This window comes from Gallinula chloropus, assembly GCF_964237585.1.
Source record: "Gallinula chloropus genome assembly, chromosome: 31".
NCBI classification, from domain to species: Eukaryota; Metazoa; Chordata; class Aves; order Gruiformes; family Rallidae; genus Gallinula; species Gallinula chloropus.
The window spans coordinates 925,816-953,691 of record NC_140116.1 but is presented as its reverse complement, the minus strand read 5'-3'; the positions used below and the strand labels follow the sequence as shown (position 1 = coordinate 953,691).

The 27,876-nt window shown below is 69.0% G+C and overlaps 4 protein-coding genes across 6 annotated transcripts; 3 read left to right on the top strand and 1 right to left on the bottom strand.

The window, feature by feature from the left end:
* Positions 1-1,248: 1,248 nt before the first annotated feature.
* On the top strand, positions 1,249-13,206 carry PAN2 (poly(A) specific ribonuclease subunit PAN2; the record flags this gene model as incomplete). The annotated part of the gene is made up of 25 exons (XM_084277332.1): positions 1,249-1,530; positions 2,007-2,176; positions 2,581-2,701; positions 2,795-2,872; positions 3,017-3,284; positions 3,726-4,068; positions 4,590-4,686; positions 5,306-5,425; positions 5,548-5,667; positions 5,757-5,885; positions 6,042-6,241; positions 6,608-6,750; positions 7,082-7,188; positions 7,653-7,751; positions 8,225-8,301; positions 8,753-8,894; positions 9,143-9,280; positions 9,944-10,003; positions 10,106-10,196; positions 10,291-10,448; positions 10,542-10,685; positions 10,855-11,034; positions 11,304-11,397; positions 11,514-11,711; positions 12,920-13,206. The coding sequence occupies 25 exons, from the start codon at positions 1,249-1,251 to the stop codon at positions 12,952-12,954; spliced, it is 3,594 nt and encodes a 1,197-aa protein (XP_084133458.1). The 3' UTR covers positions 12,955-13,206.
* Positions 13,207-13,529: 323 nt separating this feature from the next.
* On the top strand, positions 13,530-16,950 carry CNPY2 (canopy FGF signaling regulator 2). 2 transcript variants are annotated; one of them, XM_084277367.1, is made up of 6 exons: positions 13,530-13,652; positions 14,166-14,289; positions 14,492-14,607; positions 14,718-14,915; positions 15,194-15,290; positions 16,389-16,950. In XM_084277367.1, exons 1-6 carry the CDS (start codon positions 13,575-13,577, stop codon positions 16,430-16,432), a joined length of 657 nt encoding a protein of 218 aa, XP_084133493.1. In that variant the 5' UTR covers positions 13,530-13,574; the 3' UTR covers positions 16,433-16,950. The 2 variants fall into 2 exon arrangements, with proteins under 2 accessions (XP_084133493.1, XP_084133494.1); XM_084277368.1 differs by lacking the exon at positions 13,530-13,652 and adding an exon at positions 13,779-13,807.
* A 625-nt stretch (positions 16,951-17,575) lies between these two features.
* CS (citrate synthase) lies at positions 17,576-23,533 on the top strand. Its single transcript, XM_084277344.1, has 11 exons — positions 17,576-17,725; positions 19,950-19,997; positions 20,105-20,212; positions 20,289-20,354; positions 20,435-20,566; positions 20,676-20,864; positions 20,996-21,195; positions 21,413-21,542; positions 22,133-22,234; positions 22,336-22,545; positions 22,674-23,533. Exons 1-11 carry the CDS (start codon positions 17,672-17,674, stop codon positions 22,842-22,844), a joined length of 1,410 nt encoding a protein of 469 aa, XP_084133470.1. The 5' UTR covers positions 17,576-17,671; the 3' UTR covers positions 22,845-23,533.
* COQ10A (coenzyme Q10A) lies at positions 23,507-27,502 on the bottom strand. 2 transcript variants are annotated; one of them, XM_084277366.1, is made up of 5 exons: positions 27,372-27,502; positions 25,355-25,498; positions 25,038-25,230; positions 24,851-24,952; positions 23,507-24,768 (listed from the first exon to the last, which is right to left on the bottom strand). In XM_084277366.1, the coding sequence occupies exons 1-5, from the start codon at positions 27,449-27,451 to the stop codon at positions 24,601-24,603; spliced, it is 687 nt and encodes a 228-aa protein (XP_084133492.1). In that variant the 5' UTR covers positions 27,452-27,502; the 3' UTR covers positions 23,507-24,600. The 2 variants fall into 2 exon arrangements, with proteins under 2 accessions (XP_084133492.1, XP_084133491.1); XM_084277365.1 differs by lacking the exon at positions 27,372-27,502 and adding an exon at positions 27,054-27,174.
* Between the last annotated feature and the right edge of the window lie 374 nt (positions 27,503-27,876).

The following is a 27,876-nucleotide window of genomic DNA, read 5'->3' as shown; positions in this document are numbered from 1 at the left end:
CGGAGGGGCTCAGCCCCAGGGTTTGCTGCCCCGGGGACCCCGCAGGACCTCGCGGGACCCCGGTGGGACCCCGGTGAGACCCCGGTGGGACCCGGTGAGACCCCGGTGAGACCCGGGAGGGATGGCAGAGGACAGCGTGGGACATTGGGGGGCACTTGGGAGACACTTCGGGGCCCGGCTGACGCGCGGGGGGTCGGGGAGCCCCTCGCGGGCCGCCAGAGGACACGGGGGGGGCGAGCTGGGGTCCCGCGGGGTGCGGGGGATGCGGCGGGACACCCGCGGGCGCGGTGGGAGCCCGCGGGGCGGCCGGAGCCGTGGGTCCCGCAGCCGGCGGGCAGCGCCCTGGGGGCTGCGCGGGCCGGGGGGGGGCGGCTGGGGTCCCCCCGCCCCGGGCTGTCCCGGTACCAGCCGCTCCCACCCCACGCCGACACCCCCTCGCCTCGAAACGGCCGGTTCGAGGTTGTTTGACCCCACCGCCGCGCCGTCCGGCACACCACCCGCCTCGCCACTTAGTCCCGCCCCTCTCAGGAGCTGATTGGCTTGCTCCCGCCGCTCCGCGTTGCCATTGGTCCCCCGGCCTCGGGAGTGGAGGGCGGGTCAGTTTACCGGGAAGGGAGCGCGGGGTTGGGGGGCGCGGTTGCCATAGCGACGGCGGGAGGGCCGGTCCCGGCCCCGGCCGCGGCGGCGGGACGGGAGCGCGGCCCTGGAGGGGCTCGGCCCGCGGCTGCTCGGTAACGGCGGGCGCGGAGCACTGTGGGATGCTTGGCCGGAGCGCGGGGGGTTGTGGGTAGCGGCGGGAACCGGGGGGGGGCCCCGCACCGGCCGCTCGGGCCGGGCCTGGGCTGCCGGTACTGCCGGTGGGTCCGGTGAGGCCCCGCGGGGATAAAAGAGGCGGCCGCGGGCCTGGCCCGTCTCCTGCCGCGGGGAACGAGCGGCCGCGGGCTGGGGAGCCTCCCCGGAGCTCCGTACCGGAGCGGGGCGGCGGCGGCGGCAGGGGGGGGGGGCTCCTTCCCCCGGCGGTTCGGGGCGGTGAGTGTCCCGCGGAGGGACTTTACCGGCCCCGCCGTGGGCTCGGGGCTGCTGGTGCCGCCGGCCCGAGCGCCGCACCTTGTGCTGGCTGGAGATTCCAGGCGCCTCTCCCGGCCCTCGGAGTCACCGCCGCCGGTTCCAAGAATCGCTCGGCCCTGGTGTTTCTGAGCCGGCCGCTCAGTTCCTTTTCTGCTTCCCAGGGAGACGCCGGTTTTCACCATGAATTTCGAAGGTCTCGACCCCTCCCTCGCCGAGTACGCGCCCCCCCTGCACCCCGCGCTGGACCCGGTCCTGGACCCCCACCTCAACCCCAGCCTGCTGCAGAACGTGGAGCTGGACCCCGAGGGAGTGTCGCTGGAGGGAATCCCCGTGCCTGAGTCCGTGCACCTCATGGAGGGCGTGTACAGCGAGCTGCACACCGCCGTCTCCGAAGTGGGGGTGCCCGTCTCCGTCTCCCACTTCGACCTGCACGAGGAGATGCTCTGGGTTGGGAACCACGGGGTAGGTGCCGGCTCTGGGAGGGTCTCTACCCTGAGCTGGGCCTGTCTGCACTGCCCTGTGCACTGCTGCAAGCTGGCTGTGGCTGGAGGGCTGGTTTGGTGTGAGGCTGAGCTGGAAGGTCCTTGCTCCAACCGGGGTTGTGCCGCCCCGGCGCTGAGGCGGCTGCCCGGGAGCGGCCGGTGCGTTTCGGAGCCTGAGCCCCTTGGTGCTTCCCAAGGAGCTTTGCTGCCCTGATGGCACAGGGCTCTGGGAGCTCTTGGTTCTTTGCTCGTGTCTGCCTGAAAGGGAGAAGTCTGAGCAGTTTGGGGAAGGGGGTGGGACCCCCCAGCCTCCCCCCAGGAGGCTGGCTGAGGCTGGAAGGCAGCCGATAACCTTGTGCCACCTGGGCGCTGGCACAGAGCGAGGTGGCGCCTTCCCATGTCACATCCCAGCGATGCCAGGGCTGGTTTGGTGACCATGTCCCTGGTTGGTTTTAGGGCCACGCCACCTCCTTCTTCGGCCCGACCCTGGAGCGATACTCCTCCTTCCAAGTGAACAGCAGCGATGACATCCGGCAGATCCAGAGCCTGGAGAACGGCGTCCTCTTCCTCACCAAAACCAACCTGAAGTACATGTCACGAGGGGGCCTCATCATTTTTGACTACCTGTGAGTGCCTCCTCTTACAGAGAGAGCGGGGAGGGGCTGGAAGGCGCTGCCCAGAGAGGGGGTGGGTGCCCCATCCATCCCTGGGGGTGTCCAAGGCCAGGTTGGCTGGGGCCCTGGGCAGCCTTGTGTAGCTCCAGGCCTGGAGGTTGGTGTCGCTGCCTGTGGCAGGGGGTTGGAGCTCTGGGACCCTTGGGGTCCCTCCCAATCCAAACCATTCTATGATTCCCCTTGGTTGTGGGCAGGTTGGGTCAGCCCCGGGAGCTGCCCCTGTGCTGGTAGAGATGGTGCCGGCCCCTCTGCAGGGAGAGGGTGAGGGCAGATCCTTTGGGGTGAGGGCAGATCCTCCCGTTACCTCCCTGAGCTGGGCAGGAGCACAGAGGATGTCCTTCTCTCTTCTCCTGCAGCATGGATGAGTCTGAGGACATGCACAGTCTCCTGCTGACAGACACCAGCACGCTGCTGGTGGGTGGGCTGCAGAACCACGTCATCGAGATCGACCTCAACACCGTGCAGGAGACACAGAAGGTAGGGACAGGCTGGGGGCTGCACCCTGCTGCAGGGAGGGGCTTCGTTCTGGGGCTCAGCCCCGCTCACCCCACTCTTCTGCCTCCTCCCCAGTACACCGTGGAGGTTCCTGGCATCACCATCATGAGGCAGTCGAACCGCTTCTTCTTCTGTGGGCACACCTCAGGGAAGGTAACACTGGCCACATCCTACTTAGCATTCCCTCTGGGGTGCTCTGGACTCAGTGTCCAGCTTTTCCCAGAGCTCCAGGGGCTCCCAAAGGGTCGGCAGCTGCCTGCCTGGCACCCAGCACCCCTGTCTTACCCTCCCTCCCAGGTCTCCCTGCGGGATCTGCGCACCTTTGTGGTGGAGCACGAGTTTGATGCCTACTCAGGCAGCCTGTCCGACTTCGATGTCCATGGAAACCTGCTGGTGACCTGTGGCTTCTCCAGGAGGATGAACGGGCTGGCCTGCGACCGCTTCCTGAAGGTGTACGACCTGCGCATGATGCGGGCCACCACCCCGCTGCAGGTCCACATCGACCCCTTCCTCCTCCGCTTCATCCCCACCTACACCTCCCGCCTGGCCATCATCTCACAGACAGGTGGGTGAAGCTGCCTTTGCCCCCTTCCCTTTCCCCCCACCCTGACCACTACTGAGAGCAGGGTGACATTCCCAGCGTCACTCAGGCGCCAGGATCAGATCCCAGCGGGATGGCCTCAGCCCTGATCCGGGTCACCCTGCCCACCCCACGGTGCCACGTGGGTTTTCAGTTCAGTCACACCCTTCAGCATTTAAAACCAAACACCAGGACCTCTGCCCACAGCTGCTCTGGCCCTTGAACCTTCCCCAAGCCCTTTTCTCCACGCCTGGCCCAGACTGCCAACCCATGCCACGGGTTATTCCCCTCAGTGACCACACACACGCTGTTCCTAAGGCCTGACCTGCTCCACCACAGCACACAGCACTGACACAAGGGACACTTGAAACCATCCTCAAGAATTACAGGGAGAGTAACGATGAGCTCACACGATTCTTCTGGCAGGTCAGTGCCAGTTCTGCGAGCCCACCGGCCTCGCCAACCCCGCTGACATCTTCCACGTCAACACGGTTGGGCCCCTCATCATGACCTTCGACGTGTCGGCCAGCAAACAGGCGCTGGCTTTTGGGGACTCTGAGGGGTGTGTCCACCTCTGGGCTGACTCCCCTGAGGTCACCTTCAACGCTTACTCCCGGGAGACCGACTTCGCCCTGCCCTGCATGGTGGATACGCTGCCCCACTTGGACTGGAACCAGGACCTGGTGCCGCTCTCGCTCATCCCTGTGCCGCTGACCAACGACACCCTCCTCTCCGACTGGCCCACTGCCAACTCTGCCCCGGCACCCCGGTAATTCACCAGTCTCTCCCAGTGAAAACCAGCAAGGAAAACGTTGGCCCTGGTAGGGATTCCCCCTCTTTCCCTGGGTCCCTGCAGCGGGAGAGCGGCTCTGCTGCACCTCCTGCTCCCTCACCTCGTGGCTGGTGCTGCTCTTCCTCACCACACGCCCTGTGAAGTGGAAGAGAAGTTCCCCATGGAGGTGTGGTGACCAGGCAGGTCTGCACGTGGTAGGGTACAGCCAGATCCCCCCTCTTCCCAGTGGGATGATCCCACTGGAGTCCCAGCTCTGTTCTGCTGGCACAGACACTCTGGGTTTCCCCTCTGCCTGAGCCCTGTCGCTGCGCTCTGCTCTGCTGCTGCGCTCCAGCGTGGTCTGAGTGTCTGGTTGTGTTGGGAAGTGAACTGGGGGGAAGGATGGAATGGGGAGAACCCTTGTGACCCACTGGTGGGTCCCTGAGCACACCCAGCAAGGCCCTGGCTTACAGGGTGCTGCCAAAGGAGCCCCCTCTGAGTGGCAGTGTGCTTTGCAGGCGAGCCCCTCCGGTGGACCCCGAGATCTTGCGCACCATGAAGAAAGTGGGGTTCATCGGCTACGCCCCAAACCCAAGGACCAAGCTCCGCAACCAGGTACCCACTCTCAGGAGGAGGGGGTTGTGTGGGGCCTGGGGTACCTCTGCCAGCAGCAAGAAGGTGGGGTGGGGGTTTGGGGTTCAGGATGGAGCTCTCACCGCGCGCTGAACGGCCCCAGAGCCTTCTGCAAGGGCTGAGGACAAGGGGGAGAGCTGAGGGTCTCTGGCTCAGGGTGTCGTGGGAGGCAGGTGTAGCTGGAAGGCGACAGGTTATTCTGCCAGGGAGTGGGGTGGAGTCTCCCCCCTTTTCCTCCTCAGGCTAGAAGCTTCTCTCTGTAAGGTGCAGTGTGGTAGGAAAGGTGTGAGCTGTCCCGCTTGGGAGGGTGAGGGCACGTCCCTCGCCCTTGGGAAAGCACTGCTGTGTTTCGCCCTCGCCCGCAGCGCCGCTGTAGTTTCCCACAGCGATAAGTCCCTGGTGAGAGGGAAGGTGTGGAGGTCTGGTGCAGGTTAGGGGGGGGCCCCGCTCCCTTCTGGTGTATTCCTTGGCTCTTGCGGGGAGGCAGGAAAGCCCGGGAGTTACTTGGTGTCGCTGTGTTGGGGTTTCACTCCGCCTCAGGGTTCAGCTGCTCTTCCCTCCCTTCCCACCCCACCTCCCAACCCCATTCCTGGCCCCACAGATTCCCTATCGATTAAAAGAGACGGATAATGAGTTTGACAGCTTCAGCCAAGTGCCCGAGTCCCCGATCGGGCGGGAAGAGGAGCCTCACCTCTACATGGTGGCCAAGAAGTACAGGAAGGTAGTGACCATGCCAGGGCTGCTCTGGGGCACAGTCCCCAAGCTGGACCCAAACCCCTGCCCCCCATCATTTCACCAGTGCCACAGAGAGGTGTTGGGTTAATGCACCACATCTCCACTCAGGTCACCATCAAATACTCCAAGCTGGGGCTGGAGGATTTTGATTTCAAGCATTACAACAAGACGCTGTTTGCAGGCCTGGAGCCCCACATCCCCAACGCCTACTGCAACTGCATGATCCAGGTGGGAGACAGCCCAGCCCTGCCCTGCCCTGCCCACTGCAGCCCCTGGGGTCTCCCCTCACTCCCCCCCAACCCTCAATCCCTGCCCAGGTGCTGTATTTCTTGGAGCCGGTGCGCTGCCTGGTCCAGAACCACCTCTGCCAGAAGGAGTTTTGCCTGGGCTGTGAGCTGGGTTTGCTCTTCCACATGCTGGACCTGTCCCGAGGAGACCCCTGCCAGGTCTGTGGGGAGCCAGGGGGGGCTGCGGGCTGGGCTGCTGAGAGGGATCACAGAGGAGCAGGAGCTGGGTGGTGCCGGGTTCTCTGGTGATGGCATCAGCCATGGAAACTCCTGTCACTTGACCTCGGTGACATGTTGCTCTTGCCCCATCCCCAGGGAAGCAACTTCTTGCGGGCTTTCCGCACGATCCCAGAGGCTTCGGCGCTGGGGCTGATCCTGGCTGACTCGGACGAAGCCACGGGGAAGGTGAACCTGGGGCGGCTGATTCAGAGCTGGAACCGTTTCATCCTTACTCAGCTGCACCAGGAAACCCAGGAACAGGAGGGACCACAGGCCTACCGAGGGGCTGGTGGCAGGTAAGTCCCTGGCCTGGGTGGGGAGTAACCTAAACCAGGGGATGGGGAGTGGCTGGCACCCAGAGGCCCCGTCCATCCCTTGGGGAGGGGCTTTCAGGGCACCCATGTGGGAACACACAGAGGGGGCACAAAGCCTGGGCTCAGCCTCACCCCCTCCCCTGCCCCCCCAGCTTGGAGGGTTGGGGCTGTGCCGAGATCACTGGCTCCCCCATGGGGGGGCTCCCCACAAGCCGCTGGGAGTTGGGTGCTGCCCCCAAACAGCCCTTGAGATGTCCATCTGTCCCCCTGCAGCGCTTAGCCCACCGTGCCAGCTGCAGGGAGCACTGGGGCCCCGCTAACCCCAGTGGGGTTTGGTTTCCATTCCAGCAGCTTCGGGTCCTCAGGGGACTCTGTTATCGGGCAGCTGTTCAGCTGTGAGATGGAGAACTGCAGCATGTGTCGCTGCGGCAAGGAGACCGTCCGCCTGTCCTCCACGCTGCTCTTCACCCTCTCCTACCCCGAGAGCACCGGTAAACGGGCAGGGCACGTCTAATGGGGCTTCATTCCCCTGACTGGGTGGGCTCTGTTATCCGTAGGGATGAGTCCTGACTTTTCCCTTGGCGATAGAACCCTGCAGCGAGGAGTTCCGGCAGTGGTCTGGCTGGGGCTGTGGCAGCCCTGCCAGCTGAGGGGTAGCGGTGGGTTTCCAACCAGCCAAGGGTTTTTGGTTGCAGAAAGGCAGATTTTAGGGGGCTGACCTTCTGGCTGGTGGTTCTGAGGAAAACCCCAGAGGTTTGGCTGAGCTAAATTGGTAGAGATTTGTGTGCTGGGAGGTGACGTGATTCTCCTTTCTCTCTTCAGAAAAGCCGGTCAAAGATTATGACTTTGCTCAGATTTTAAAGAGAAGCATCTGCCTGGAGCAGAACACACAAGCCTGGTGTGAGAACTGTGAGAAGTACCAGCCCACGGTGAGCCCAGGAGTGGGGTCTCAGCTCCTTACACCCCCCCCGGGAGCAGAGGAGAGGGTGGGGAGAGGCTTAAGCACCCCATGCTGCTGCCTGAGCCAGGGCAGTTTCTCCATTAGTCAGTGGGGAACCTCCTGAGCGGATGCTGGAGATTTGGTTCCTGGCTGGATGGGGAGCTGGCGTGGCACGGGGTATTTCCTGGGCTGTGTGAACGCTGGGACACGCCTGGTGGGTCACACGGATCCCAGCGACTCCCCAGCGGGGTATGGGGCAGGGGGAAACCCCTCCCCAGAGCTGAGCATGCCTGCTCCCTGCCTCTGCTGCTCTCTGAGACCCCCAGCAGCCAGGAACCCGGCTGGGCAGGGCAGGCAAAGGAGGGGGAAGAGGGTGGCACATGCCAAATCCAGTTTTGAGCCTCTCCAGGGCTCTGGCTGCTGCCCAGCTTCCATCTCCTCCTCTCTCTGCAGGTCCAGACCCGGAACATCCGCTGCCTGCCCGACGTCCTGGTCATTAACTGTGAGGTGAACAGCTCCAAGGAGGCAGATTTCTGGAAGACACAGGCTGAGGTGGGGGAGACCCCCCCCTTCTTGGGGGCAGGACCAGGCTCGTTCTGCCCAGCACAGGGGTTTGCTGCCTTCCCAGCTCTGTGGAGGTCCTTTCACTCTGCTCCCACTGCCTCTCACAGCCTCTTGCTCTCTGCCCCAGCGTCACCCCGCTCTGTTTTCAGAGGACACCTTGCTCTTGGGTTGTGCTTGTAGCTTGAGCCATGTGTTTGGGGGTTGGAACAGACAAGATCTCCTGCTGGGGCTGCAGTCGAGTCACCCCCTCCTCCCCCCAGCCCCCTGGGACGTAGGACAGCAAAGGGGTGCCCACATCCCTGAGAGTGGGGCAGAAAGTTGGGTTCCCCTGGCTGTCTTTGTCTCCCCCCTCACGTCACCAACGTTACCAGCCCCTTTTCCCCCCTCCATCCTGGCTGTGACCCCCGTGTCCCCAAGCCCAGCCTGGCACCGCGCTGACCCTGCCTGTGTTCTGTTGGCAGTATGCCTTTCAGAGAGCTGTGATGAAGAGAGGAGGCTTTGAGATCACCAAAGGCAAAGAAATCTCTCTTGGAGAGTGGTAGGTGCCCGTTCCTGGGGTGGTGACTGAGCTGTGACACCTTCTGCACTGGCCCTGGGCTGTTTCCCAGCTGATAATGATGATTTATGTGATGATCTGCCTGCCCGTGGCTCCTCAGGGGCTCTGAACTGGACTGTGACCCCATATGGGTGCTCTGCACAGCGTCCCCCTCAGATACCCACCTTGTGACCCATTTTTGAGCCGCCAGCCCTCGTTCCCCTTTCCCTTCTCAGGCTGACCCAAGCCCCAGGACCGTGTTTCATCCCTTCCTGACCACCTTTCCCAGTGTCCTGCTCTAGGCAGCTGCAGGGAAGCTCCATCCGTCCTCAGGAAGGGTCAGGAATAGGGGGGGTGGGAGGGGGGCAGTGAGGAGGATTCTGCCCCAGAGAAATTGGCCTGGACAACACCTCATGACTCCCTCAGACTCATCTTTCCCTGGTTCTCTGTGCAGGAAGGACCTGGGGAACCCTGACACGGGGCATTCGTATCCTTCCGTGGAGGAACTGAAGAACATCTGGATCCCCCACGCCATCAAGATGAAGCTGACCAAAAGCAAGGAGCTGGATGTCTGCAACTGGAGCGAGGAGGATGAGGTAAAGGCTGGTGGGATCCCTCTGGGGCTGCGTGGTTGTGGGCACGTGGGGCTGTGGGGAGCAGAGCTGCTTCAGAACCGCTTTCTGCTCAGCGCGTGTGGGCGAGAGATAAGGAGGGTGTCTGGGAGACACCTTGGGTGGGCGTGGAAGCCTCTGCTCTGATGCTGAGATGGTGGCTCTGAGCTCTGGGCTTTGGGTGGAGGCAGCAGGGGCTCAGGCTGGGCCCTGTGGGCTCGTTCCTCTCCCAGCTGAGCCCGACCGACGACCCCGAGTCCGTCTACATCTACGATCTGATGGCCACTGTTGTCCACATCCTGGACTCCCGCACGGGGGGCAGCCTGGTGGGGCACATCAAAGTGGGAGAGACCTACCACCAAAGGAAGGAGGTGAGAAGCCCTGCAGCACCCCAGCACCCTACCCCTGGGCTGCCAGGAGCCTCCCTGCTCCCCAGGGATCCTGCCGTGCCGAGGGTCTCTCACCCACGGCCCGCTCGGGGTGGGGGTGGTTTACCAGGCCCCTTTGTGGGTGTCTCAGTCAAGCACCCAGTGCTGGTTCAGCTGCTCAGCCACCTTCCGGGGAGGGAGGGAAGGGCTGAGGGAGAGCTGAGGGCTGGCTCAGCCTGGTTCCTCCTCTGTCACGGGCACGTTGCCAGCTCAGCCTTGTGCTTCCAGGTAAGGGCTGGGACGTCACCTCCCTTCCCCAGGAAAAAGGGGCTGGGCTGGGCAGTCCTCTTGTCTCATGGAGATGCCCAAGGCAGGAGTTCCCAGAGTGTGTCAAGGCCTCATCCCTGTCCCTTATCTGTTGCATCTCCGTGGAGTTTTGGTCAGGAGTCGGGCAGAGACCGTGCCTGTCCAGCCCCAGTGCTTTACGTACACATCACCACCACCCAGGCAGCAGGGATTTCCCCACGGTGTCCCAGGAAGGGCAGGAGTTCCCACATGGCATCGTCACACCCCTCTTTCCTTGGTAACTGGGGAGAGGAGTCATTGCACTTGCCTGGGGGGTGGAGGGGGGGGCCCTAAGGCAGTGCCTCTGCCTCCCCCCCCCAGGGAGTCACGCACCAGCAGTGGTACCTCTTCAACGACTTCCTCATCGAGCCTGTGGATAAGGTGAGCTCTTCAGGGGGAGGATGATGAGGAGGGGGGGGTGGGGGGGGGTTCCTGCTGTGCACCAGGACCCCCCTCCCTCACCCCCCACCCCGTGCCCCGCAGTGTGAGGCGGTGCAGTTCGACATGAGCTGGAAGGTACCGGCCATCCTGTACTACGCCCGGAGGAACCTCAACGCCAAGTACAACCTCGTCAGTGAGTGCTGGGGGTGGAAGTGGCCCCCCAGGGGCAGCTCTGTGGGCTCGTGGCTCATCTCCCTTCCCCTTTCCCCCCCCCTTCCCTGCTGCAGTCAAGAACCCCATCGAAGCCAGCGTGCTGCTGGCAGAGGCCTCGCTGGCCCGCAAGCAGCGCAAGTGCCACGCCACCTTCATCCCCCTCATGCTGAGCGAGATGCCGCAGGCGGGAGACCTGGTGGGGCTGGATGCTGAGTTTGTCACGCTGAACGAGGTCAGCCTCAGGGGACAGGGTTGGGTGGGGGGACACAGAGACAGCCCCCCCGCTCCCCAGGCTGTCCCCGCTCACCCAGCTCCCCTCTGGCAGGAGGAGGCCGAGCTGCGCAGCGATGGCACCAAATCCACTATCAAGCCCAGCCAGATGTCGGTGGCCAGGATCACGTGTGTGCGTGGGCAGGGCCCTAACGAGGGCGTCCCCTTCATTGATGATTATATCTCCACCCAAGAGCAGGTATGGGGCCTCAGCCTAACCCCACCTAACCCCACTGACCCCCTTCAGCCACTCACAATCACCACATCCCCCTCCCCACGCTGCTGGCAGGGAAACTGGGGAGGGGGCCAGGCCCCCGCGCTGCCCCTCAACCCTCCCAGCCCAGCTCTGTGGGTCCTGGTCTCTGCAGGTGGTGGATTACCTGACCCAGTACTCAGGGATCAAGCCAGGAGACCTGGATGCCAAGATCTCCTCCAAGCACCTCACCACGCTCAAATCCACCTACCTGAAGCTTCGCTTCCTCATCGACGTGGGCGTCAAGTTTGTGGGCCACGGGCTGCAGAAGGATTTCCGTGTCATCAACCTGATGGTGAGGGTGCTGAGCCCCCCCTCACCCCCCAGCCTGGGGTCTCAGGGTGGGAAGGGGGAGGGTGGGGTGCTGGGAGGCACGTGCAACACCCTGGGCTTAGTGTAGATGCAATGACACCCGTGAACGTTGCCCTGTTGAACCCCCAACGCAGCGCTCTGCTGGCTGCTGGGATGGGAACAAGCTCTTCCTCAGCCAAAACACAGAGCTCCCTACCTGTAACCCCCCCAGCAGCCCCCTGCCCCGACTGTGGGACCCTCTCTGCTTTCCAGGTGCCCAAGGACCAGGTGATTGACACCGTTTACCTGTTCCACATCCCCAGAAAGAGGATGATTTCCCTGCGCTTCCTCGCCTGGTACTTCCTGGGTCAGTGGCCGAACCCTCCCAGGGCAGAGGGGTGGGGTTTTGGGAGGGGGTACAGGGGCCCCACACCCTTCCTTGGGGACCCTTTTTACTGCCTGGTTCCCCTTCCCCCCCCCCAGACCTGAAGATCCAGGGGGAGACCCACGACAGCATCGAGGACGCCCGCACGGCGCTGCAGCTGTACCGCAAGTACGTGGAGCTGAGCGCGCGCGGCGCCGAGCCCGAGGACTTCCGCAAGGTGCTCAAGGGGCTCTACGAGAAGGGCCGCAAGCTGGACTGGAAGGTGCCCGAGCCCGACAGCCAGAGCAGCCCCAAGCGTAAGGCAGCGCCTCCCCCTGAGCTCCACTCACCTAAGGCATCACCTCCCCCTGAGCCCCCCCACCTCAGGCATCACCTCCCCCTGGTCCCCCCCCACCAAAGGCATCACCTCCCCCTGGTCGTCCCCCACCAAAGGCATCACCTCCCCCTGGTCGTCCCCCCCCCACCTAAGGTCTCACCTCCTTCTGAGCCCCACTCACCTCAGGCATCACCTCCCCCTGAGCCCCCCCACCTCAGGCATCACCTCCCCCTGGTCCCCCCCCACCAAAGGCATCACCTCCCCCTGAGCCCCACTCACCAAAGGCATCACCTCCCCCTGGTCCCCCCCCCCACCTAAGGTCTCACCTCCTCCTGAGCCCCCCCCATAAGGCATCGCCTCCCCCTGAGCCCCCCCAGCTAAGGCATCACCTCCCCCTGGTCCCCCCCCCCCAGCTAAGGCATTACCTCCCCCTGAGCCCCCCCAGCTAAGGCATCACCTCCCCCTGATCCCCCCCACCTAAGGCATCACCTCCCCCTGATCCCCCCCACCTCAGGCATCACCTCCCCCTGATCCCCCCCACCTCAGGCATCACCTCCCCCTGATCCCCCCCACCTCAGGCATCACCTCCCCCTGATCCCCCCCACCTAAGGCATCACCTCCCCCTGAGCCCCCCACCTAAGGCATCGCCTCCCCCTGATCCCCCCCACCAAAGGCATCGCCTCCCCCTGGTCCCCCCCCCCCCCACCTAAGGCCTCACGTCCCCCTGAGCCCCCCCCCTAAGGCATCACCTCCCCCTGAGCCCCCCCCATAAGGCATCGCCTCCCCCTGAGTCCCCCCAGCTAAGGCATCACCTCCCCCTGGTGCCCCCCCCACCTAAGGCATCACCTCCCCCTGATCCCCCCCCCCTAAGGCATCACCTCCCCCTGGTCCCCCCCCCCTAAGGCATCACCTCCCCCTGGTCCCCCCCACCTAAGGCATCACCTCCCCCTGGTCCCCCCCACCTAAGGCATCACGTCCCTCTGGTCCCCACCCTGTGCTCCCTGAGCCCCCCCTATGAGGCATCCCATCCCCCTGCTCCCCCACCTCAGGCATCGTGTCCCTCCGCGCTCCCTGTGTCAGGGGTCGTGCCCCCTGCTCCCCCCTGTAGGGCATCACCCACCCCCCCTGAGCCCCCTGCCTCAGGCATTGTCCCCCGAGCCCCCCCTCACCCCCCTTTCTCTCCGGCAGATGGGGCCGTGTACCCCCCGGTGCTCGGCCTGTGACCGGACCCCGCGGCCCGGCCCCGGTGAGGAGCAGCACCGGGACCACCCCCCCCACCAGCCCCCCCTCCCCAGCCCCACGGAACTGGAACCAGCAGCGGGGACGGGGCTGACCCGCCCCCCCCACACTTCCCCCGGGGCCCGGTGCCCCGGGACTCGCTCTCCCTGCCGGTACCGGGAGCCGCCGGCATCACCCCCCCCCCCCCCAGCCCCCTCCCGTCTCGCCCGCCGGCCCGGGCGCCCTCATAAAGCAGCCTCGGCCCCCCCCGCGCCGCCGCCTCCTCCCTCCGGGGCTCCGGGGGTGGGGGGTTGGGAACGGCAGGAACGAGCCGGGAACCGACCGGGACGCGGGGGGGAAGGGCCGGTACCGGCACCGGGGACACAGGGCGGGGGGAAACGGTATCGGGACCGGGGCCACAGGGCGGGGAAGGGCCCGTACCGGGGCCCCGCGCGGGAGGGGGCGGGGCCAGGCCCGGTACCGGGGCCACACAGAGGGGGCGGGGCCAGGCCCGGTACCGGGGCGGGGTCACCTCAGGCCCCGCCCCTTAAGGGGCCGAGCGCCACGCGGACCGGGCCCTGGCAGCGTCGGGGCCCTTGGCGCTCTCGGCGGGCTGCCCCCGGCAATGCCTGCTCACGGGACGGCCCCGCCGCGGGACACGGAGGCTCCTCGGCCGGCCGGAGCGGTTCCGTCGCCGCGATCGGTTCGTCCGCCGCCGCCTCAGAGGGGTGGTTTTCCCGCGGCTGCTCAAAGGGCGGGGAGCGGCGCGACAGGCGGCGCCGCGGGCAGCCCCGGAGCGGCCGGTCGGGGCGATTGAGCGGGACGGGACGGGACGGGACGGGACGGGGGAGCGGCGCGGTGCGTGTGGGGGGCTCGGCCGGGGCCGCCGGGCGCGGGGCTCCGGGCAGGGGCTGCGGGCCGGGCGGGGAGGGGTTTCCGCCGGGGTCTGGGCTCAGCCCGGTACGGGGGGTCCCTGCGGCGCCCCGGGGCGCGGACGGGCCCGGCGGAGGATGGGGCTCGGTGGGGCTCGGGGCGGGAGAGGCCGCGGGCGAGGCCACGCAGGCAGCGGGGCTACGGAGGGGATGGGGTCGAGGGGGGGGGTGCGGACAGGGGGTCCCGGGGGCCTGGACGTGGTCCCGCCGAGGATGGGGGAAGCCGGGGGGGGTTGGGGGGGTCGGGGCCGGGGTCCCGGTCCTGGAGCTGCCCGTGCCCGCAGGTCGCCCCGCACGGAGCCGTGAGGATGAGGGGCCTCGTCCTGCCCGCGCTCGGCCTCGCCGTGGCCTTGGCCGCGCTGCTGCCCGCGGCCTGCGCCCGCCGGAGCCAGGACCTGCACTGCGGAGGTGGGACGGGCCGGGGGACCCGCTGCGGGGCCGGCCGGGCGGGTGTGGGGGATCCCCGCGGGGGGACGGACAGACAGACGGACAGAGGGGCTGTGGGACGCCTCGCGGCCCCTCCGTCCCCCGCGTTTGGGCAGCCGGGGGTCTGCCGGTGCCGGGGGCCGGCGTGGGGCCAGGCAGAGCCGGTATCTCCGTGTCCCCGCAGCCTGCCGGGCGCTGGTGGATGAGCTGGAGTGGGAGATCGCCCAGGTCGACCCCAGGAAAACCATCCAGATGGGATCCTTCCGGATCAACCCCGACGGCAGCCAGTCGGTGGTGGAGGTGAGGCGGCTCCCGGTGCTCCCGGGGCAGAGGCACCGGCCCGGCGTGGCCGTTCCCCCGTCAGAGCCCGAGGCCTGACCTGCCCGGTCTCCCTCCTGCCCGTGCTGCAGGTGCCCTACGCCCGCTCAGAGACACACCTGACCGACCTGCTGGAGCGCGTCTGCGAGAGGATGAAGGAGTATGGGGAGAAAGTGGATCCCTCCACGCACAGGAAGAGCTACGTGCGGCTCGTCTCCCACGACGGGACCAAGATGGACCTTTCCGGGGTCAAAATCGATGGAGATGTGACTTCCAGCCTGAAGTTCGCGGTGGGTGCGGGAGCTGGATCGTCCTGGGGGCTCTCAGGGGCCCGGCGTGGGGGTTGGGGGGTGGGTGCTGGCTGCCTGGGGCAGCAGCTGCTCTTCCAGGGATGAGTTGTTCCCACCAACCTTCCCCTGGCCCTTCCTGGGGCTGGTGGGGAACAGGCTGCTCCCAGGCTGGGGTGCGGGGGGTGGGTGGGGGGGTGTGGGTGGGGGGGTGTGGGGGGGTGTGGGGGGGTGGGTGCTCCCCTGGGTGCTGTCAGACACGAGGGTGGCTCCTGTTGCAGTGTGAGAGCATCGCTGAGGAGTACGAGGACGAGCTCATCGAATTCCTCTCGCACGAGGCCGACAACGTCAAGGACCGGCTCTGCAGCAAGCGGACAGGTGAGCGGGGCAGGACGGGCCTGGGGAGGGGTCTCTGCTGCTGCCCTGGGGAGGGGTCTCTGCTGCCACCCTGGGGAAGGGTCTCTGCTGCCGCCCTGGGGAGGGGTCTCTGCTGCTGCCCTGGGGAGGGGTCTCTGCTGCCGCCCTGGGGAGGGGTCTCTGCTGCTGCCCTGGGGAGGGGTCTCTGCTGCCACCCTGGGGAGGGGTCTCCCCTGCCACCCTGGGGAGGGGTCTCCGCTGCCACCCTGGGGAGGGGTCTCCCCTGCCACCCTGGGGAGGGGTCTCCCCTGCCACCCTGGGGAAGGGTCTCCGCTGCCGCCCTGGGGAAGGGTCTCCCCTGCCACCCTGGGGAGGGGTCTCCGCTGCCGCCCTGGGGAAGGGTCTCCCCTGCCGCCCTGGGGAGGGGTCTCCGCTGCCGCCCTGGGGAGGGGTCTCCGCTGCCACCCTGGGGAAGGGTCTCCGCTGCCACCCTGGGGAGGGGTCTCTGCTGCCACCCTGGGGAGGGGTCTCCCCTGCCACCCTGGGGAGCCTGGAGCTTCTCAGAGCCTGGAGGAGCTGCCAGCCCGGAGCAGGGAGGATGCAGATACCTCAAGCCCACCTTGAAATCCCAAACCCCTGGGTGCCACGGAGCAGCCCCTCCCTGTCAGCCAGACCCCAGGACGCGCCCCCAGTGCTCCCTGTGCCTTTTTTTGGCTGCTGGGCCCGAGCCAGCCCAGCTGCCACACCAGCTCCATTGGCCGCTGCGGCGCAGGGCTCCTGGCGCAGCCAACGGCATCTCCCTTCCCACAGGGCTATTTCCAGCTCACAAACACCAGGGTCAGGGCACACCACGACCTTTGTGCTTCCCTGCTAAGGAACGTGGCCCGCGCTCGCTACCAGGGCGGGTCACCGCTCTACCTGGCACAGGGGGCAGGGGAAAGGCTCCTTCCCCAGGGAGGGGCTCAGCAGGGTGCTGCTGGTGGCTCCCAGGGCTCAGCCTGCTGGCTGGGCACCCGCTGCTCCCCCCCCTGTGCCTGCCCTGGGCTGGTGTGAGCCCACAGCTCCATCCCGCTGGCTCCGCCGTGTCCTGAGGGCTGCGCCGTGTCCTTGTCACCGCAGATCTGTGTGACCACGCGCTCCACATCCCTCACGACGAGCTGTGACACGGGCAGCGGGACGGTGCCGACCGGAGCTGCCGGGACCAGGACGGCGCCGGGCTCCGTCCAGCTCTCCCCTACCTCTCGGTTCACCTCGTCCCCAGCGCCGCGACGGGCCGGCGCGTCGGGGCCGAGACGGTGGCTCCGGGGCCGGCGCCGCCTGGCTCAGTTTGGTGCTCTCATCCTATTTATTCACTGCCCGGCCGCTGCAGCCGCGGGGCCGGCGGCGTTGGGACACCGATGGGGCAGCCGGGGCCGCGTCCTCGCCGCTGCCGGGACGTTCCGGCGGGCTGGCTGCCACCCGGGGACGTTCCTCTGCCGGGGACACACCGGGGCTGGGCCGGTTTGGGCCCCCCCGTTGCTGCTGCAGCCAATAAAGGGGCGTCGCGGTGGCGGTGCCGCGGGCCCAGCCCAGGGCAGGTTTGGCTCCCGTGTGCGCGGGGAAAGGGGGGTTCCCGTGTCACCCCACGTGGCGCCCAGTCCTCACCCCATGGGTCACCCCACGTGTCCTGTGATTCTGGCTGCCCCGTGCCCGGTGTCCACCCCGGTGCTGCCAATCAGCCCGCGGCCCCGTGTCGCCGCCGTGTCACCCCCCGGCCCGCGCGCCCGGGGCCGTGGGGGCAATGGCCTGGGGTCAGCGGGGACGGGCACCCGCTGCTCTGCCCCCGCCCCCCTGACGTCACCGCAGCGCCAGGGCGATGTCAGAGGGCGGCCTCCATCCCCCGTGGGGCTGATGACGTCACCGCGCCCCGATGACCTCACAGCACGTGGCTCAGCGCCGGGTGATGTCACCGGGGGAGCCCCGCGCTACAGCCCAGCCCCACCGAGGCGGGGTCGTGCCCGGAGGGGGGTGGGGGTGTCGTGACGTCACGCGCCGCGGCGGGTGACGTCACGGCAGGGGGGCGGGGCTCCGCCTCACCCCACCCCCGGGCCACGATCAGGCGAACGCGGAGGACACCTATCGCCCGGGTCCTCGCCTTTCCCCCCCGCACCCCACCCCAAGCCAGCGCCGCCTCATTTGCATGGCCACGCCCCGCCGCGCATGGCGCCGCCAATGGAGAACGGTTCTGCCCCGATGGGGCGTGGCGAGGGGCGTGGCTATGCTAATAACACGCGAGGCGCCGCGCCCCGCCCCACCCGCCGCGCTCAGGACCCCCCGGCCGCCGCCGCCGCCGCTCGCTCCGGCCCCGCTCCCGGCCCCGCTCCCGGCCCCGCTCCCGGCCCCGCTCCCGGCCCGGCCCCGCCATGACGCTCCTCGCCGCCGGTAGCCGAGCGGCCGCTCGCCTCCGCGGGCCCAAGGTGAGGGCGCCCGGCCCGGCCCTGCCGCGCCTTAAAGGGGCGACGCCGCGGGGGATCCGGTTCTTAAAGGGGCGACGCGAGGGGAGGGGGGCGAAGGGGGGGGGGGGTGATGCCTTAAAGGGGCCGCGCGGGCCGGGGCGGGGGGCGCCCGGGGCGGGGGGCTCGGGGCCGCAGCGGCAGCACGTGGTGGGCGCGGGCACCGGCGCCGCCGCCTCCCCCTCCCCGTCCCGAGCGCCCCCGCCGCTGCCCCGGGGAAGCGGGGAGGGGGCGGCCCAGCCGGGCCCGCAGCCCCGTTGAGAGACCGGGGGAGGGGGGGGGGTGCTCCGTGCACGGCCGGTGCCCCAGGAGGGAGAGAGGGGAGGGGATGGGGGGGGGTGCGGCTCCGCCGCAGACTCCCATCAGGGGGTCCCTGCCCTGCTGCGCCCCCCCCACCCCCCCACCCACCCCGGAGGGGCTGTGCTGGGGGTGGGGGGGGACACACCGGGGTTGCCTGGGGAACACCGAGCCCCGCTGCAGGGCTGGGACGGCCTCGGGGCGCCCCCCCCCCCCCCCCCCCGTTTCCTCCGAGCCCCGAACCCCCCCTTCGTTTGCCTTGGCCGCGGCCCCGGCGTTTCGTAACGGCCGCTGCGGCGTCGGTATCGACCGGGCGTTATTTTGGGAGCCGGGGCCCAGCCCGGCGTGTTGTGGTGCCCCACTTGGCCCCGCTCGCCCGGGGGGAGCCGCTGTCCCCGCGGCCATCCCATCCCCCCCCCCCCCCCCCCCCAACCCGCCGCCGCCCTCCTCTCCCTCCCCGCTCCTCCGCCGGTGCTGCCCGCGGGGAGGATAACGGGGCCGGTACCGGGGGTGCGGGGGGCTCGTGTACCCCCCCCAAACCGGAGCGGAGGGGGCGGGGGGGGGTCCCGGGGCCGCTGCGTCCCGGCGGCCGGTGTCACCCCCAACACGTGTGACCTTGAGGCGGCGGCGGCTCCGTGACAGCCGCGGCCCAGCCGGGACGAGCCGCGCCCGGTGCCCGGTGGAACGGGGAGGAACCGGGGTGCGGCGGGGCCGGCAGCAGCCGCCGCCTTGACCTTGGGCTTCCCGCCGCCGCCTCCATTGTTCCCGCCGGCATTTTCCCTCCCCGGGCGCTGCCTGTTGCGGGGGGGACGCGCTCGGGGTCCCCCGTTCCCCCGGCTGGGGGGGGTGGGAAGGGGCTGGGGGGGTGGGGAGGGGCTGGGGGGGTCTCCGTGCCGGCTGGGTGCGGGGCTGGGGGCTCGCTGCGGCGCTGCGCACCCCCCTTTCCCCGCGTCCCCCCCCCCCCCCCCAGCAGCGGAACAGACGAGTCGCGTTCTGCGCCGCCGCAGCTCCGCACCGGGGGGGCCCCGGGGGGCACCCACCGGCTCTGGGTGCAGCCTCCCGGCCACGGTGGTGCCCCTGTCAGGTGTATCCCACCCCCCCCCACCCCCACACTCCCCATCCCTCTTTGTCGCTGCCCAGCCGGGTGTGGTGGGTGCAGACCCCCTGTGTACCCCCCCCCCACACACACACACCCCCAGTGCCATGGGTTGGGTGCTGGGGGGATGCCCGGGGACACTGGGGGCTGCCAGGCCCGGGCTTCCCGGCTGCGTCAGGGCGTTCCCGCCATCCGGAGTCCCCACGGGTGAGGAACAAAGATGGGTGTCCCCAGCCAAGGCCCGGTGCAGGGAAACCGCAGCGGTGCCGGCCTGGCACGGCTCTGGCAGCCGGTGGCACCGGTTGGCTCGTGCCGGCGGCCGCTTCCGCGCTCGGCGGCGCAGGAAGTGATGCGCAGCCGCCTTCGCCGCCCGGTTCCGCGGCACGGGGCTCGGCTCCGGGCTCAGCCCGAGTCCTGGGGGATGGATGGGCAGGAGCCCGATGCGGCGCCCAGGGGCCCTGTGCCACCCGGCTGAACCTGGCTCTGATCTCCAGTGTGTGGGCGAGGGAAGCCGCTGCGGTCACCCGGCGTCCTTGGCAGATGGGATCTCACCGGAGTCACGGGGCGGGTCCTGGCGTGGGAGCTGTGCCGTGTGCCAGGGGGTGCTGGGGACACCCTGGGAGCGCTGGGGACACCCTGGGAGCGCTGGGGACACCCCGGGGGTGCTGGGGACACCCCGGGGGTGCTTGGGGATGCCGTGTGAGTGAGCACAACCCCCTGAACCGGGGCAGCCGGGACACGCGCGGTGCCGTTCTGCCCCGGTCACACCGAGTCCCCGTGTCTGTTCCTCCCCAGAACGCACCCTGCGTCCTCTTCGCTGCCCGTCACGCCAGCACCGCCACGGTAAGCGCAGCCCCCGCCGCTGTTCCCCCCCCCCAGCCTCTCCAGGGCCGCTGCTCAGCCCCCGGTGCAGGTGCCAGGGTTTACGGGGCCCCCTCCCCTCTTCCCAGAACCTGAAGGACGTCCTGGCCAGCATGATCCCCAAGGAGCAGGCGAAAATCAAGAGCTTCAGGCAGCAGCACGGCAACACGGCCATCGGGCAGATCACTGTGGACATGGTGAGTGGGGGACACCACGTCCCACCCCCCACCCCCGCGCCACGACCACCGGTAACCACGTCCTGCCCTTCTCCAGGTGTACGGGGGCATGAGGGGCATGAAGGGGCTGATATATGAGACCTCGGTGCTGGATCCTGATGAGGTAGGGCCCGATCCCGCCCCGCTCAGGCACCCACCCCGTGTGGGTGCCGCCGCGGTTGACGGTTGTGCCGGGGTCTTTAGGGCATCCGCTTCCGCGGGTACAGCATCCCCGAGTGCCAGAAGCTGCTGCCCAAAGCCGCCGGGGGAGAGGAGCCGCTGCCCGAGGGGCTCTTCTGGCTGCTGGTGACAGGAGAGGTGCCCACCCAGGAGCAGGTAGCACACGGGGGGGGATGGAGGTGGTGGTGGGGGGGCTGGTGGCTCCCTGCCCCGTGGCTCAGCCCCCCTTGTGTGTGTGTCCCCCTCCCCGTCCCTCTCCCCGCAGGTGAGCTGGCTGTCCCGTGAGTGGGCTCGCCGCGCCGCGCTGCCGTCCCACGTGGTGACCATGCTGGACAACTTCCCCACCAACCTGCACCCCATGTCCCAGCTGAGCGCTGCCATCACGGCGCTCAACAGCGAGAGCAAGTTCGCCCGCGCCTACGCCGAGGGCATCCACCGCGTCAAGTACTGGGAGGTGCGAGGGGCCGGCGGCTGGGGGGTGGGACACACGGCAGGCAGCCTGGGGAGCAGGTTTGGGTGTGGGGGACCCCTGGGGAGGGCAGCCAGCCCTGTCTTACCCACTCCCCATCCCCTCCTCCATCCCAGTTTGTGTACGAGGACGCCATGGACCTGATCGCCAAGTTGCCTTGCGTCGCCGCGAAGATCTACCGCAACCTGTACCGCGAGGGCAGCAGCATCGGCGCCATCGACCCCAACCTGGACTGGTCCCACAACTTCACCAACATGCTGGGCTACACCGACCCCCAGTTCATCGAGCTGATGCGGCTCTACCTCACCATCCACAGGTCCGGGGGCGGCAGCTGGGGCGGGTGGGGGCTCGGTCCTGCTCCCAACCCCCGGCTCCTGGGACGTGTCTGGGCTGCTCCAGGGGCGTCACCGGCATGGGGCAACCGGCAGCCCCGGGGCAGGGCCGGGTTGGGAACCTCACAGGGCTGGGGTGTGACTGTGGGGGACCCTGGGTGGGGGTGGGGGAGACCTGACGTGGCCCCTCACCCCCCACAGTGACCACGAAGGGGGGAACGTCAGCGCCCACACCAGCCACCTCGTCGGCAGCGCCCTCTCCGACCCGTACCTCGCCTTCGCCGCTGCCATGAACGGGCTGGCCGGGCCCCTGCACGGCCTTGCCAACCAGGTGGGTGCCTCAGTGTGTCTGTCTGTCTGTCTGTCTGTCCCTGCATCCCTTCCATCTCTCCCTCCCTGCATCCCTTCCATCTCTCCCTCCCTGCATCCCTTCCATCTCTCCCTCCCTGCATCCCTTCCATCTCTCCCTCCCTGCATCCCTTCCATCTCTCCCTCCCTGCATCCCTTCCATCTCTCCCTCCCTGCATCCCTTCCATCTCTCCCTCCCTGCATCCCTTCCATCTCTCCCTCCCTGCATCCCTTCCATCTCTCCCTCCCTGCATCCCTTCCATCTCTCCCTCCCTGCATCCCTTCCATCTCTCCCTCCCTGCATCCCTTCCATCTCTCCCTCCCTGCATCCCTTCCATCTCTCCCTCCCTGCATCCCTTCCATCTCTCCCTCCCTCCCTTCCATCTCTCCCTCCCTCCCTTCCATCTCTCCCTCCCTCCCTTCCATCTCTCCCTCCCTCCCTTCCATCTCTCTCCCTCCCTCCATCTCCCTCCCTCCCTCCATCTCCCTCCCTCCCTCCATCTCCCTCCCTCCATCTCCCTCCCTCCGTGTGTCCATGCCCTGCTGTTCTCACCCCCTCCCTTCCCCTGGCAGGAGGTGCTGCTCTGGCTGACCAACCTGCAGAAGGAGCTGGGCCAGGAGGTGTCGGATGAGAAGCTGCGGGATTTCATCTGGAACACGCTCAACTCAGGCAGGGTGAGTGGGGTTGGGGGGTGGAGGACAGCCCAGTGCTGGGGGGCTGGAGCCGCTGCGGGGCTCTGATCATCACCCCCACCCCTCTCCCCTGCTCCGGGCAGGTGGTGCCGGGCTACGGGCACGCGGTGCTGCGGAAGACGGACCCTCGCTACACCTGCCAGCGGGAATTCGCCCTCAAGCACCTGCCCCAGGACCCCATGTTCAAGCTGGTGGCTCAGCTCTACAAGATCGTCCCCAACGTGCTGCTGGAGCAGGGCAAAGCCAAGAACCCCTGGCCCAACGTGGACGCCCACAGCGGGGTGCTGCTGCAGGTGAGCACGGGACCCCCCCCCAAAATCCAGCCCCAGGACCTCTCCCTAGGGGCTGTGGGGGTGGGTGTGTGTGGGTGGGGGGCTCCTGGCTGCTCTAACACCCCTCTGCCCCCCCCCTTCTCCTGCAGTACTATGGGATGAAGGAGATGAACTACTACACGGTGCTGTTCGGGGTGTCGCGGGCGCTGGGGGTGCTGTCGCAGCTCATCTGGAGCCGGGCGCTGGGCTTCCCCCTGGAGCGCCCCAAGTCCATGAGCACCAGCGGCCTCATGCAGCTCGTGGGGTACAAATCCGGGTGAAGAAGGGACGGGGAAGGGGCCCCCCCTCTGCGGACACACCCGGCACTGAACCCCCCCTCCCCCAGGCACCGGCCGTGGGGCTGTGGTGTGAGGGGAGCCCCCCCCCCCAACCCCCCCGCCTCCCAGCCCCTGCTGCTCCTCTCTCCCCTCCCTGCTGCCTGGGGAGGGGGCAGAGGCAGCCGTGGCCCCTCTCCCACCACCCCACACACCCCGCCCCCCTCCCCCCCAGCCCCCTCCCTGGCAAGGTGGAGTGGGGGGGCTCCCATGCCCCCCTCCCCCAGCAGCACCACGCACACTGGGAGCCCCCCCAGCTCCACTGCTGCTGCGCTGAGGGGTGGGGGGGGGGCACTGGTGAGGCTGTAGGGACACCCCCACATCCCCCCCCCTCATCCCCCAGCCCCCCAGGGGTTCAGTCCAGACCCGTGTCCAAGCCCCCCCCATGGGGGCAGCAGCTGAACAACGAATGTCTTGGCCCCCCCCAGCCCCACGCAGGGACTCGATACACTCCTCCCCAGCCCCCCCTGCCCCCCCGTGTTTGTGTGACCCCCCCCAAGCCCCCTGTGTCCGATGCCCCCCGGCAGCCGGAGCCGGCCGCCCCCTGCCCCCCAGCAGCCCCGGCCCCTCGCAGGGTTGGGGCAGTTTCTGTACAAACAACGACAAAATGCAAAATAAATGTTTTTATTAACAAAGGCAGAGCCCCCCCCGGGGGGCAGGGGGGGTTTGGGGGGGGGGGCAGCACCCCCACCCCACCCCCTGAGCTCTGCTTCCTTCCTGGAGGATTTAAGGGGGGGCCCGGGGTTGGTGTCCCCACCCCATCGTTGTGGCCCTGGGCAGGGTGGGGGTCGGGGTGGGGGGTGTCTCAGTGTGTGGGGACCCCCCCACCCCAGCTCCCTGCGCCCCAATGAGGATGAGGAGGCTGCTCACCTTGGCAAATGCTCTTTATTGGCCTGTACAAGCCCTTCCTGGGGCAGCGAGGCCAGGGGGTCCTTGGTACTGGGGGGGCACTGAGCCCCTGTGCCCCCCCCTGCCCAGGGCAGGCAGTTGGGTCTGGGGGAGCTGGACCCCCCCCTCCCACCCCCCAACCCTGTTCCCTGCTGCAGGGAAGGAACTGGAGGGATGTGGGGGGGGCAGCTGGGGCCGTCCTGGTCCCTGCGGTGCTGGGGCTGCCAGGGGGTGGTGGGGAAAAGGAGGGGGGGGCTGGGGAGGCGGGGGGGGGGCAGCGCCAGCCCCCTCCCCTCCCTGTGCGTGTGACATGTGCAAACTGTGCGACGTCGCGGTGGCTCCACGGGGGGTCTGGGGGGGCTCCCATGGTGTGTGTCCCCCCTGGGGAGGTGGGGGTGGGGGAGCTCTTCCCCCCTCTCACATTCCTAACAGGCTCCATCTGGGCTCCCCCAGCCCATCCTCACACCCCCCAGCAGCCCCCCCCCCCACTTTCCTCCCGCTGCCCCGCGGCCGGGACCCTCCGGCTTCACCCAGGAGTTAAAAAAAGGGGAAACAAAGAGGGGGGGGAAAAAAAGCACAAAATCTTAAAATAAACCTTAAAAACCCAAACCAGCTACAGCCCCGGGGAGCCCAGCGCTGGGGGGGCTCACAGGAAGCCCCCCCCACTCACAGCAGCAGCACCTCTGGCTCCCCAGGGCCGGGAGGGAAACTGAGGCAGCACTCAAATAAATACCGGGGAGGGGGCAAGGGCAGGGGGGGGGCAGGCAGCCCCCCAGCCCCGGGCAGAGTCTGTGGTGGGCGGGCAGGGCCGGGCTCACGTCTGGTGAACCTCGTGGAACATGAGCTCCTGCGGGATGCGGGTCTCGGGCCCGAAGGTCTTGGCCGCCCGGCGCTCGAACGCCGCCACCATCTGCTTGACCACCTCGTCGAAGAAGACGGTGGCCAGTTGGGAGTGGAGGAGGGAGCGGAACTCGAAGGAGATCTGAGGAGGGAAGAGAGGGTGCTGGTAGCCATCCTGGCTCCTCTCCACCCCCACCCCCCACCCCCAGGGCCGGGGGTCTCACCGAGAAATCCACGGTGCTGGTGCGGGGGTAGCCGGGGATGCCGGGGCTGAAGCGCCAGTTGGTCTCCAGGTGGTTGAAGAGCCGCCCGTCGGTGCAGACGGCCTGGGGAGGGGGCAGCAGCAGTGGGTTGGGTTGGGGTGGGGGGGAGGGTCCCTGAGTGGGGCTGTCCCCCCCAGCCCCTGCTCACCTTGACCAGGTGGGGCCGCACCAGCGTGACGATGGAGGTGTAGCGCTCCAGCACGGGCGGGAAGCCCACCTCCAGCTGCGCCTTCAGGTGCCCCGCGCGCTTCGACACCACCACCGACTTCTTGCACCAGGGCACGAAGCTCTTGTAGTCCTCCACGTTGGACACCACGTCGTACATCTCCTGCATGGAGTACCTGGAGAGGGGGATGGAGGGACAGACAGACAGACAGGCGGGCAGATGGAGGGGGTAGGGGGTGGGGAAACAGCCCCCCTGGCTGCCCGTTGTCGCCCGGGCAGCGGGGCACCCGCGGCACCTACCCGATGATGCGGCGCTCCGAGTACTCCTTCCTCTTGTTGGTGAGGTTGAGGAAGGACCGGCTGGGCTGGACCCGGGGCTCCCACTCTGAGGTGGTTCCCGGCCGGCCGAGCCGGCTGAGCCGGAGGCCGCACAGCGCCGCGTGCCTGGGGGGGCGAGACGGGCGGCACCGGGGCTGAGCGGGGCAGCCACAGCACCCCACTGACCCTCCAGACACAGTCACATCCCTCCCAGATGGGAATCAGCCCCATGGGGGTCCCGGGGGGCTCAGCACCCTGCCCATGGCTGGCCCCAGCTCCTGGGAGGAGATGGGTGGTAGCGGCGGCACCACGATGGCACCAGGGCTGAGTGGAGTAACCACAGCACCCCACCGGCCCCCCAGACCCACCCGTGTCCATCCCAGATAGGCATCAGCCCCATGGGGGTCCCGGGGGGCTCAGCACCCTGCCCATGGCTGGCCCCAGCTCCTGGGGGGAGATGGGTGGTAGCGGCGGCACCGCGATGGCACCAGGGCTGAGCGGGGTAACCACAGCACCCCGCAGGCCCTCCAGACCCACTCACATCCCTCCCAGATGGGAATCAGCCCCATGGGGGTCCCAGGGGGCTCAGCACCCTGCCCATGGCCAGCCCTGGCTCTCTGGCCTGGCAGGGAGTGGCCGGGAAAGCTGAGCGCTCGCCAGGGCCGCTGCCAGCGCCGCGGTTACGCAAGGCCGGGGAAACCTGACCTGGGGACACCTAATCCCAACGGGCAGCGCGGGGACAAGTGCCCACTCCCCTCTGCTGCCCCTCCCCAGCCCCACGCCAGGCTCTGGCGGCACCACGGAGCCCTGCCCAGGCCAGACCCGCTCCCTGCTCCGCGCCTCATCCCTCCGGTGCTGCCGGTAGCGGGAAGGGACGACGCTGGGGAGGCCGAGCCCAGCGGGGTCCCGGCTGGGACATCCCCCAGCCCCAGAATGGAGGGGGTGGGGGGCTCTGTTGCCTCCTTCAGCTGGTTCCTGCCAGGCGCTGGGGTGGTGACAGCCGGTTCCGGCGGCGGTGGCGGCACCGCGGGGCCGAGCTCACCGGGTCCCGTCGCTCCCGGGCAGCACCGGGTATTTTTAGCTGTGCCCCGTGCAGGTCACACCACTTCTCCTCCAGGACCCGGGGGGGACAAAGAGCTCCAGGTGCCGCTTCTCCCCGGAGCCCCGGGACGTGCCCGCGGCAGCAGCCGTCACCCGGGGAGCTTGGAACCCCCCGAGCACCCGGGACAGCCGGGCTGGCGGAGCCGGGGGGGGTCGCCGGGACCCCGCAGCCACCAGCCCCTCCCGCGCTCACACCGGGGCCGGTGTGTCCCCGTGTCCCCGGGTGCCCGGTGCCGGCCGGGAGCTGCCAAGAGCCGGGGTGGGCGGGCGCAGAGGTCAGCGCTGGCGGGGACACGGGGACGGGGCGGGGGGGACGACTGAGATCTCCCGTTCGCCTGAGCAAAGCGGGATGCTGCCACCGCAGCCCCCCAGCCCCAGCCCCCCCAGCCCCGGACACGGCCCCCCCGGCCCCGGACACGGCCCCCCGGCCCCAGACACGGCCCCCCCAGCCCCGGACACGGCCCCCCAGCCCCGGACACGGCCCCCCCAGCCCCGGACACGGCCCCCCAGTCCCGGACAGGGCTCCCCCGACCCGGGACACGGTCCCCCGGCCCCCGGACACGGCCCCCCCGGCCCGTACCCAAGGTCAGGCCCCCTGCAGGCCCCGCGGGGCCGTGTCCGGGGCTTGGGGGGGCCCCTTTGCCGGTGCCCCCCGCGCCCACCACCCTCCCCGGGCCGCCCCATCCCGCTGAGCACGGTGGGGCAGGAGCAGGGGCCGCTCGTCCCTCTTCACCCCGGGACGGCCCCGCCGGTGCCCCGGGTGACCTCCAACCCGCCGGGCCCCGGGCCCCGGCCCCGCTCCGCCCCGGCCCCGCCCCCGCTGCCGCCGCCCGGGGCCGCGCCGGGCCGGGCCGGGCCGGGCCGGTCCGCTCCCCTCCCCCCCGTCCCGGGGCCTCACCTGCCCGGCGGGGCCGCCGCGCCCCGCAGCCGCTGCCGGGCCCCGAGCTGGAGGGCGCCGCGGAGCCGCGGGGCCGCCATGACCGGGGCCGGGACGCGGCTCCGCTGCCCTCTCACCGGCGCCGCCGCCGTGACCTCTCACCCCCGCCCGTGACGTCACCGCGTCGCCATAGAGCCCGCGCACGTCACGGGGCGGGGGGGTAACGCCTCGGCGCGGGGCATGATGGGAGTTGTAGTCCCGGGACCCCCCCCCGGGTCCCGTTCGGGTCCCCGCCCGGTTCTCTCCCCCGCGGTGGCGTTCGGGGCCCCGCAGCCCGGCCGAGCGGGTCCCTCCCGGGCCGCGCCGCCGCCGCAGGGCCCGTCCTATCCCCTTGGCCTCCCCGTTAGGTCACTCCCGGGTCCCAACAGGCGACGGGAACGGCCCCGGTAGCGCCGGCTGCACCGGGCGGGCCGCGGCGGTGCTGCCACGTCGGCCACGGGTCTTCCCAGGAACCGGGAGCTGGGGT

Excerpts from the sequence above, each read along its gene's own strand:
- CNPY2 (XM_084277367.1), top strand. The coding sequence starts at position 13,575 with ATGCCTGCTCACGGGACGGCCCCGCCGCGGGACACGGAGGCTCCTCGG. Across the intron at positions 14,608-14,717 it reads GCAGCCAGTCGGTGGTGGAG|GTGCCCTACGCCCGCTCAGA; the intron begins GTGAGGCGGCTC and ends CCCGTGCTGCAG. Across the intron at positions 14,916-15,193 it reads CTTCCAGCCTGAAGTTCGCG|TGTGAGAGCATCGCTGAGGA; the intron begins GTGGGTGCGGGA and ends CTCCTGTTGCAG.
- CS (XM_084277344.1), top strand. The coding sequence starts at position 17,672 with ATGACGCTCCTCGCCGCCGGTAGCCGAGCGGCCGCTCGCCTCCGCGGG. Across the intron at positions 20,567-20,675 it reads AGGTGCCCACCCAGGAGCAG|GTGAGCTGGCTGTCCCGTGA; the intron begins GTAGCACACGGG and ends CTCTCCCCGCAG. Across the intron at positions 21,543-22,132 it reads TGCACGGCCTTGCCAACCAG|GAGGTGCTGCTCTGGCTGAC; the intron begins GTGGGTGCCTCA and ends TTCCCCTGGCAG.
- COQ10A (XM_084277365.1), bottom strand. The coding sequence starts at position 27,157 with ATGGGGCGGCCCGGGGAGGGTGGTGGGCGCGGGGGGCACCGGCAAAGG. Across the intron at positions 25,231-25,354 it reads TCGGAGCGCCGCATCATCGG|GTACTCCATGCAGGAGATGT; the intron begins GTAGGTGCCGCG and ends CCCCCTCTCCAG. Across the intron at positions 24,769-24,850 it reads CCAGCACCGTGGATTTCTCG|ATCTCCTTCGAGTTCCGCTC; the intron begins GTGAGACCCCCG and ends TTCCCTCCTCAG.